Source organism: Arabidopsis lyrata (assembly GCF_000004255.2).
Source record: "Arabidopsis lyrata subsp. lyrata unplaced genomic scaffold ARALYscaffold_3, whole genome shotgun sequence".
NCBI classification, from domain to species: Eukaryota; Viridiplantae; Streptophyta; class Magnoliopsida; order Brassicales; family Brassicaceae; genus Arabidopsis; species Arabidopsis lyrata.
The window spans coordinates 12,657,210-12,667,032 of NW_003302553.1; the positions used below are offsets into that span (position 1 = coordinate 12,657,210).

Below are 9,823 nucleotides of genomic sequence, written 5' to 3' on the forward strand. Positions count from 1 at the left end.
TCTAGGCGGTCGCTTAGGCCCCGACTAGGCGCTAGGCTCTCATGCGACGCCTAGATGACCGTCTTGATCGCCTAAAATTACATAGATCTTGTTTAATGTATTTTTGAATGGCAAGTTAAGTTTTATTTATATATATATATATATATATAGTTATAAACATTCATATATTGTTTAATATAAATATAAATAGATTTTTATCTAGTTTTGTTTATAATTTCATATTTTTTAGTTTTATATAGATATTTTAAATAACTTTTATATATAATATTATATTTATAATATTTTATGTTATAAACGTTTAAACCGCCAAAAAATCGTCTATGCTCCGATTAGGCGTTCTAAGTGCTAGGCACTAGATCACCGCCCGTTTAGCGCCTAGCGCTATCTTGAACATTGATATATATATACGTATAAATTGGTTTAACCAATCGAGATAATAGTTTCGTCTATTTGAGATATGAGTCGCGTGTTTATTGCCAATTGATTTTGGAATCAATAGAAACTTTGACACTATACAAACTTAATTATCCTTTTTCTTTTAGATGACATGACATTTTTATATGAATATATATAGTTATAAAATGTATGTTTAATGGTAGGAGGAGAAGAAAGAACGGCTGCCAAATCCAGGGCAAGCAGCAATTGCATCAGCGTTAGCGTTTTCTGTGGGTGCAGCAATGCCGCTTTTGGCCGCTGTATTCATAGAGAATCATAAGGTAAGAATGGTTGTGGTAGCGATTGTGGCCACCATAGCATTAGTTGTGTTTGGAGTGACCGGTGCGGTCTTGGGAAAGACAAGTGTGGCTAAGTCGAGCGTTAGAGTGGTGATTGGTGGTTGGATGGCTATGGCTCTTACCTTTGGTCTCACTAAGTTCATTGGCTCCGCAGCCATGCAAATTTAGAGGCTCTTTATGTGGTCTTCTTGTTTCCATGCATCCCAATCAGTGTTCCGTTATGTTTGTATTCTAATCATCACACAATCTACCAACTATATATGTGATGTAGACTATCTAATGCACAACAAACACCAAAAAGTTAATAAACGGTTATTTAATCGACCTTTCATTTCCTCGTTATTCTCGTTTACTGTTTTCTAAAGTCACATTTGTAAACCTTTTTCCTCTAGATTGGGCAACCAATCATGGAGTTATCTTTTAATTAATGTGCAGTTGATAAAAAAAAAACCGACCTTCATTTCCCAAAAACGTGACTAAAACAACTGGTTAGAAAAGAGTGTTGTTTTCGTACTATATCTAAATTCGGGATCGTGTAAGACTTAAAGAATTACCCTTCGAAAATTCGTTACAAATACTACAAAAAAAATTGGTCACTAACCTAAGAAAAGTACTACCGGTAAAAGATTTGAATTTTGTTGGTTAATGGTTATGAAAAGACTTGAAACTTTCAATATAACAATTTGCAAAAAAGAAACTATGAGTTGAATTTTGATGGCTTGAAGAAAATTATCCACGATCAAAAATATTTCACAAAAAAATTGACTACAAAACATCAACTCTCGGATATTTTGGATTGCATATATATGTTTACAACAAATTTAGTTACTCAACTAACTTTCGATAGACATAATATAAAGCGCCTTTGTAGTTATTCCATAAACCACTAACCACAGTCAATAACATATCGATAAATCCTTCAAAAACTTTCGGCCATTCCTTAAGAAATTGGTCAAACCATGGCATTCCTTTTTCCCTCACATCACCAATAGTCAATGAGATCGAATCTGACATCCTCATGACTCGTCCTTTAGCCAGATCAAACACGATTGTAAACACTTCACTGATTACATCAACAACTATCTTACACAATTTGGGAACACAAGACTCGGCCGTATCTCTTACTAGCTTGATCAAGGCATTAATGGCTTCTGCTGGAATCTTGAATGTTTGAACAAATAGAACAAAAGAACAAGCGGCGACATGGAAGATCACGTAAGAAATCGAATTAGACAACAAACTTATAGTCGAGAAGATCAAATTTGCTAAAGCAGCTATCATCTTCTCTTATCTTTTTCTTTTTGCCTTTTGGCTTAGAATAAAACAATAAAACCGACGTGCACCGCTTATGATTTTTTTCTATATCAAATTCTTGAATGAGTAAAGAATGTTTCAAAGGTGCTTTTAGTGACAACATTTACAATTTTATTAGGGGACTGATTACTTTTATTAGTAAAACTGATTTTGAGGGCTTTCAAATAAAGTACTTATTACGTTTGGGCCAAGACCCATAGTGATTGGGCTCATGATGATCATGATGATTAGGCTGATTAGATTGAAACTAAGACTATCTGAAAGATTCCTTACTCAAATTGAGAAATTTCATGAAGCTCTCTGCTTAAAGAATCCTTTATTTCTATAAACTAAATGCAAGGCCATATATGAATCCACACTTTTCTGAACTCCTAAATTATTTCTAAAAACAAAATTTTAAAGATCTTAACACTTCCTAAACGAAACATATGGGTTCACAAAGTATTCTAACAAAGATAAGCTGGCAAATTTCGAAATCAATTAGAGAGTTTATAACCCTAAAATGCCTTTTAAACACTTATGAATGCTTCTATTTGAGAGATTAATCACATCTATCAAAGTTTCCATTGTTAATTCCCTTCTTTCCCTCTTCTCAAATGCCAAAGTCAGAAGTGTTTCTCCTGCTAACCGAACCAAACCAGAGTACATGAACCTAAATTCTCGAGTATATAACATTACTAGATTTTATGATGTATATGTATAAAAAATCAGACCTTGTTACCCTGTTCTTAGTACGTCCTATCTTAAAGTCCGAGTCAGGTTACATGGCTTAGCAAAGCAAAGTTTGGGTATCTAACGATAAAAAAATTATGGATTGAAAGGTAAAACAAAATCTAATTACATGAGCAAGGAGATAAGGTAAACCTCAAATTAAATAGCAACAAAAACTAAATAATTAAACTTAAGAAAAGAAAGGAAAAGCAAATAAAAAAAGCTTTAGATAATTAATGCAGCGAGAGTGATTCCTCGTCCCTACATCGCCAGTGGCGGATGTATAGTCGCGGTACCAATTAACGGTATCTACCAGGGCGTAAACACGAGTGGATAAGATCACAAGTCCACTCAAAGTTGGCTCTGCTATGTATATTGCATGACTTGCGTCTATATCGTTTGCTTCCTTTATTTTTCTGCTTTAATTTAGGTTTGTTTGTTTTTATGCTTTAGAGTTAGACCCATAGGACATGCAGTCCTTTTTATAGTTAGTAAGATTAACACAATACTAAATCCTATTCTATCACGAATTTGCTTTTAAAGGGAAATTGTTAAAAATGCCCCTTTTGGTGTGCCCCTTTTGATGTGCCCCTTTTGGTGTGCCCCTTTTCAAAAATGCCCCTTTTAGATGTCCATCTTCAAAAATGCCCCTTTTTAGATCTGAAATTTTTATAAAATTTTATTAGGTTGATAAGGTACTTATGGATTGTAACTACTACTTGAAGACTCGATCCAAGTATTTATAAGGTTTTATAAGGTGTTTTAAAGGTTTTACAAGTTATTTTAACAGATTTTTAAGGTTTTCAAAAGTTTTACAAGATATTTTAAAGGTTTTTAAAGGTTTTTAAAGGTATTTAAAATGCATTTATAAGGTATTTATAAAGTATTTATAAGATTTTGATACATAGAAATGTAGTTTGTGTATGTTTTAATAATGTTACATACATATTTGGGTAAATCTTATATTTTTAAGAGCATTTTTTATAAGGTTTTAAAGAATGGGCATTTTTGAAAAGTGGCATTGAAAAATGGGCATTTTTGCAAAAGCCTCTTTTTTTTTTTCTTTTTTTCTAGATATTTCATTGATGATAGGAACTTGGAAATAAATAAATACTAGCTCCCTCTATATTATTTTTATATATAAGGTTTTTGCACACCGATTATGGAAGCATTTAATTTTTCTTTAATTTTAAATCAGAAAAATTATTTATCATCTAATTAACCAATAAAAAAATTATGGATTGAAAGGTAAAACAAAATCTAATTACATGAGCAAGGAGATAAGGTAAACCTCAAATTAAATAGCAGCAAAAACTAAATAATTAAACTTAAGAAAAAGAAAGGAAAAGCAAATAAAAAAAGCTTTAGATAATTAATGCAGCGAGAGTGATTCCTCGTCCCTACATCGCCAGTGGCGGATGTATAGTCGCGGTACCGATTAACGGTATCTACCAGGGCGTAAACACGAGTGGATAAGATCACAAGTCCACTCAAAGTTGGCTCTGCTATGTATATTGCATGACTTGCGTACATATCGTTTGCTTCCTTTAGTTTTCTGCTTTAATTTAGGTTTGTTTGTTTTTATGCTTTAGAGTTAGACCCATAGGACATGCAGTCCTTTTTATAGTTGGTAAGATTAACACTACTAAATCCTATTCTATCACGAATTTGCTTTTAAAGGGAAATTGTTAAAAATGCCCCTTTTGGTGTGCCCCTTTTCAAAAATGCCCCTTTTAGATGTCCATTTTCAAAAATGCCCCTTTTTAAATCTGATATTTTTATAAAGTTTTATTAGGTTTATAAGGTACTTATGGATTGTAACTACTACTTGAAGACTCGATCCAAGTATTTATAAGGTTTTATAAGGTGTTTTAAAGGTTTTACAAGTTATTTTAAAGGATTTTTAAGGTTTTTCAAAGGTTTTACAAGATATTTTAAAGGTTTTTAAAGGTATTTAAAGCATTTATAAGGTATTTATAAAGTATTTATAAGATTTTGATACATAGAAATGTAGTTTGTGTATGTTTTAATAATGTTACATACATATTTGGGTAAATCTTATATTTTTAAGACCATTTTTTATAAGGTTTTAAAGAAGGTGCATTTTTGAAAAGTGGCATTGAAAAAGGGGCATTTTTGCAAAAGCCCATTTTTTTTTCTTTTTTTTCTAGATATTTCATTGATGATAGGAACTTGGAAAATTAATAAATACTAGCTCCCTCTATATTATTTTTATATTTAAGGTTTTTGCACACCGATTATGGAAGCATTTAATTTTTCTTTAATTTTAAATCAGAAAAATTATTTATTATCTAATTAACCAATAAAAAAAGCAATCTCCAGAATATATCGTCAAAACCAATAAAAACATGATATTTTGAAAACTGTTTTGTTTATGAGTTTTTGTTTGAAAAATACAACTTTCTCTATTTTCAATAACTACAATTTTTTCGTACCAAAAAATTAAAAAAAAACTAAAATTTTTAATATGTAAAATGACAATTTTATCCACATTTAAAATGCTGCGTTTTTAATAAATTAAAAATAAATTCGAAATTTAGACAAATAAAATAATAAACCAAATTCGGAATATTAATTATATTAACTATTTTGAGATAAATACAGTTTATTTATTTTTTATATTAAAATTTAACAAGATAATATCTATAAATATTCTGAAGTCTATCTCTTAATATTTGTTTCCAACAAGAATCGTAAATTGTTTAAAATATATATTTAAGATAAGAATTATCTTTAAAATTATTAGTTACGTCAAATTTTAATTTAAAAATTAAATTAATAGATTTTCTGTTTTAGTGATAAATTCTTTTTAATTATTACCAAATTTTAGTGGGACTATTATAGTAATTTTATATATTAAAAATAGTTTTTAAAAGAGAAAAAAAAAGAATAGGGTATTTTTCAAACAAATAGTCATAAAAATGGTATTTTCCAAATTTACTCATATAAAAAAAGAAAAAAGCCTTCATGCAACACGTAATAGATAAAGCCTTCATGTAAAACATAGGAAACAGAAACAGGGACACTCGTAATCGTAATGAAACATTAACCATCTCTAAAAATGCTAACTTGTCCCCCCTTTTCATTGATTAGTATATAAACAATTAGATCATTTTTGTATTTTAATTTGTTATAATTATACTACTAACCCATGAAAAGGAAAAAAAAAAGAAAAAAAAATTACAAGACCGGCCCAACATGAACATGGCTACAAGTACGGCTTATCACATAAAGAAAAAGTACTAATAAAAAGTAACAATTCGATGGGTACGTAATACCACGACAAAAGAAGTCACCTTGCTAATAAAGGATGTTCTGTTGCTAACGAAAACAAATTCAATCCGTTGCTAATATGTTATATATGTTGTACGAGAGTTTGTTGGTTTTTAAGAAATTTGTGGATAGAGCAATTCTATCTTTGGAGTATAAATATGAATCCGTTGGCGATTGAAAAGGTAGCATTGATTCAAGCTGTCTCTATGGTATGAGTTCTGCTTCCGGATATTTATATAAGAAAAGAAAATCAATAAACATACAACATAGAAAATAAGTGTTATTGTGGATCTTGATCTTATCCCACTCTATTACAACTACTAGAGCATCATTTATTGATGATTTGGGATATTCTACTATTCAAGAATCTCAAATCAAAACAACTTGTAGATGGGCTTCATATCAGTAGGATAGTACAATCCAAAATTTTGTTCGGTTCCAGCTGGCTTCTGATTTTCATTGAACGTAGCAAATAAAAATCCATTTATGCTATTGTTTGGCCTCTTCGGTGTCCCTTTACCGCTTTCTACATGTTTGACAAAATTGCTGTTGTACATAGACGCGATATAAGGAGTTGTTAAGTTTCCGTTACCGGCAGACGGCCATCCGGTCTCCGTTACCACCATCGGTAAATCTTTAATGCCCTCTTTCTCCATTGCCCATACAAACGCATCAAATATCACATCAAACATGTTTGAATAACCAAGTGGCCCATCTTGGACCACAACCGCATCGGTGTTGAAGATTGCATAATCAAGATGAATGTTGACAGGATCAGCTGCATAAGCGAAGTAGGGGTAAATGTTGACGAGGATAGGTGTATTTGTTTGAGACAAAAACTTCAGCACCGGGGTAAGTTGTTCACGTGCTTGGGGCGTGAAATCTCCGGCGGAAGGTGGATACGATTGGCCAAGGTTGGTCATAGCCACCGTGGTACTAATCAAGATTGGGAGACTCCTCGACTTGACAACGTTGGTGAGAGATTGCATGACGGGTAGCACGTAAGAGCCGATTTCTCCGGGGATGATTTCATTCCCAACAGTAATGAACGTGATGTTGACATCAGCTAAGTAAGGCTGAATGTTGGTCACGAACCATGTGTTAACAGCGTCTTCGCTGACCGAAAGAGCCTCTAAGTCTTGGTTTTTCACACCTACCATAACTCCAATATCACGGTTCCCTCGGAAGGCGTTAAGGACATCTGTATTCGTGTCAAAGATCCGAATATTGGTTATACTTAAAAGACTTGTAGAGGTTGATAACTTCAGATGGAGGTGGAAGGTTGTCTCTACATGGCGTTTATGCTTGCATGGCATGATTCTATTCATTTACTCAAGATAACTGATTGATAGATTATTGGAATATAATATAAAGCCACCATATAAAAACAAAGGAAATATCTTACTTCTAGTAAACGAAACCTAAACCATCAATAACATGCTTACCAATTACCATGAACCCGGTCCAGCTTCTTCTTTTGTCTCTCCATTCCTCTCAGTATTTCTGGCCCTCCATATAGCCAACAGCCTCTTCTCCTGTCTCTCGATCTGACTCATGATTCCTGGCGGTCTCTGGTACACAAAAGGTTTTAGTGGTGGGCCTGGTGGCATAAGCTCAGGCTTAATTACCTCGTACAAAATAATCATCCGCGTATTCGCATTGATCAGCCTCAGATTGAACTGGTACTTAAACTTTCAGCAGCCCAAAAAACTGGTCGAGAGAGTACGATACATCGGTGTAAAAGGTTGAGTGGGGGTTATCTTAAAGCCCATACTTAAGAGATATCTGATTGGTTATTGAGAATCTTCACGTACTTGAAGAAACTTCTTGATTGTGATTATCTTCACGTACGATCCATTACTAAACACACCCTAAATTAGTTATGGTGTCGTGCCTTTGAAACCAAAAAAACTCTAGATGTACCCACCCGGCCACCCCTAGTTTCTGCTGTCATTTACACGTACATTTAGGATTTAGAAGAGTTTAAATTTCCTAAAACAGAAGCTAAGAATCTGCAGAATTTAATAACATATATACGATTGATTTATTTGGTAAACTGATCAATATTGGTTTAGAAATTTATCGGTTAACCCATGGGAAGCTTACGTTAAAGATTCCTTTGATTTTTACATAAAATAAAGGTTAAATTGCATGGCAGGGCATAAGACCAAGTTTTATTTTCATGTTTTGGTAAAGTGAGAATTGGCTTTCAAGTTTTGACAATTTAGCCAAAATCTGACCATTTTACCCCTACCAGCGTAACGATGTACTGTTCACTGTACGGTTCAGTTAAGCGGTTCAGTTACGTACACTGTTCCGGTTAAGCAATATATTTCGTTCTTAATTGATTTCTGCGGGAGTACAGTGACAAATGGGGATTAATAACATTAAAAAACAATGAGACATCAGTATTTAATGTCCAAAAAGTTTAGACATGACTCATCTCACAATTAATGCAAAAGTCATCATTATTTTTTCTAATATTAGTTTATATGTGTGAATAGTTATAAGAGACAAACATGATCCATCAAACAAACAAATTATTCTGAACGAATGTGATTCTACATCGGTTTGATCTTCTTGATTTACAAAGTTTGGAGCCAAGACAAGCATTGATCGTGTAAGTAATGAAATTGGTTAAGAAGTTTTTTTGTTTTAACACACTAGGGTCTTGATTGTGTTCTAAGATCAACATTGTTTTTATATAAAAACCCAGAATATTTTTATTTCCAATTTTTTTAGTTGAAATTGCTAAATGAGGATAGATTTATGTTTATAAGTGTGTAGTTGGGAATTCATTTTGTTTTTTGAAGATATAATCATGTTTTCATTTGCATTTAATGGGGTTCTGCTGAATTTATGATGCAGGTGGGTAATGGATATTCCCGTATTTACTATGGTGGGTGAGTGGAAATTGTGGATGTCGGATTCACACACTCAAGTATTTTTATTAATAGGGAAGATTATTCTTGAGGGACAAAAAATAAGAATGTAAAAAGCTTATGAATTGCTACAAAAATTGCTATAGTATTTCTTGCTTCGAAGAAAAAGGTCCCCTTTACATGGCCATTGGCCTCTATATTTATACATAGAAAAACGACATTTAAATGGCTAATTAAATACAATTATTCTCTCTTAAATGCGTCCGTTTTGATCTTTGACTTTAATGCTTAACGTTTGAATTTGAGTTGACTCTGATCTTCATGGGCCTCGCCTTTCGGCCCAAATGTCCTTGAACCGAATTAATTGTGACTTTGATGTCGGACTCATATCGAAGTGAAATCACTTCGAATTCTCCTCATGGTGATAACCACTTCGAATGTTCTTTTGACTTGTGGGTCTACTTGGCTTTATCCTTGACTACGTGGCAATCTTTGGTTGGTCCTGAACCTCTGGTGCGGGATCCGACACCAACAATTAGCCCCCCAAGTTCTACGTGCCAATTCGAAGGACTTTAAATGCTTAAATGACCAAAGATTGCGCTCGAGAATCTTTCTGATTTCCGCCGAAAATCTCATCACTCCTTTAATTTCGGTACTAGCCATTTTTAACCGAGTGACATCTGTCATCATTATGACCGTATAGTAATTAATTACTATTAAAACGGGAAAAACCTTCCCACTTCTCACACAACTTCCGAGGCGGTTTCATCATTTTGCTTGTGTAAGGTAACTTCTTCTCATCATCATTTTCTTCTTTCACTTTTGCGCTTTAATCCAAAACTTCTCTCTACTTTTCTTCACCGAAACTCTCTTCGCCGGATCTTGAAT

At 33.0% G+C, this 9,823-nt stretch overlaps 1 protein-coding gene and 1 pseudogene across 1 annotated transcript in view; one reads left to right on the forward strand and one right to left on the reverse strand.

Moving 5' to 3' along the window:
• LOC9319655 (vacuolar iron transporter homolog 2.1) overlaps window positions 1-1,060 on the forward strand; it is a 1,842-nt gene extending 782 nt beyond the window's left edge. Inside the window, exon 2 of the mRNA XM_021033029.1 lies at window positions 600-1,060. Coding sequence (XP_020888688.1) covers window positions 600-902 — 303 coding nt within the window. The 3' untranslated portion in view covers window positions 903-1,060. The remainder of the gene's footprint in view (window positions 1-599) is intronic.
• Window positions 1,061-6,128: 5,068 nt separating this feature from the next.
• LOC9321763 lies at window positions 6,129-7,699 on the reverse strand (annotated as a pseudogene).
• Between the last annotated feature and the right edge of the window lie 2,124 nt (window positions 7,700-9,823).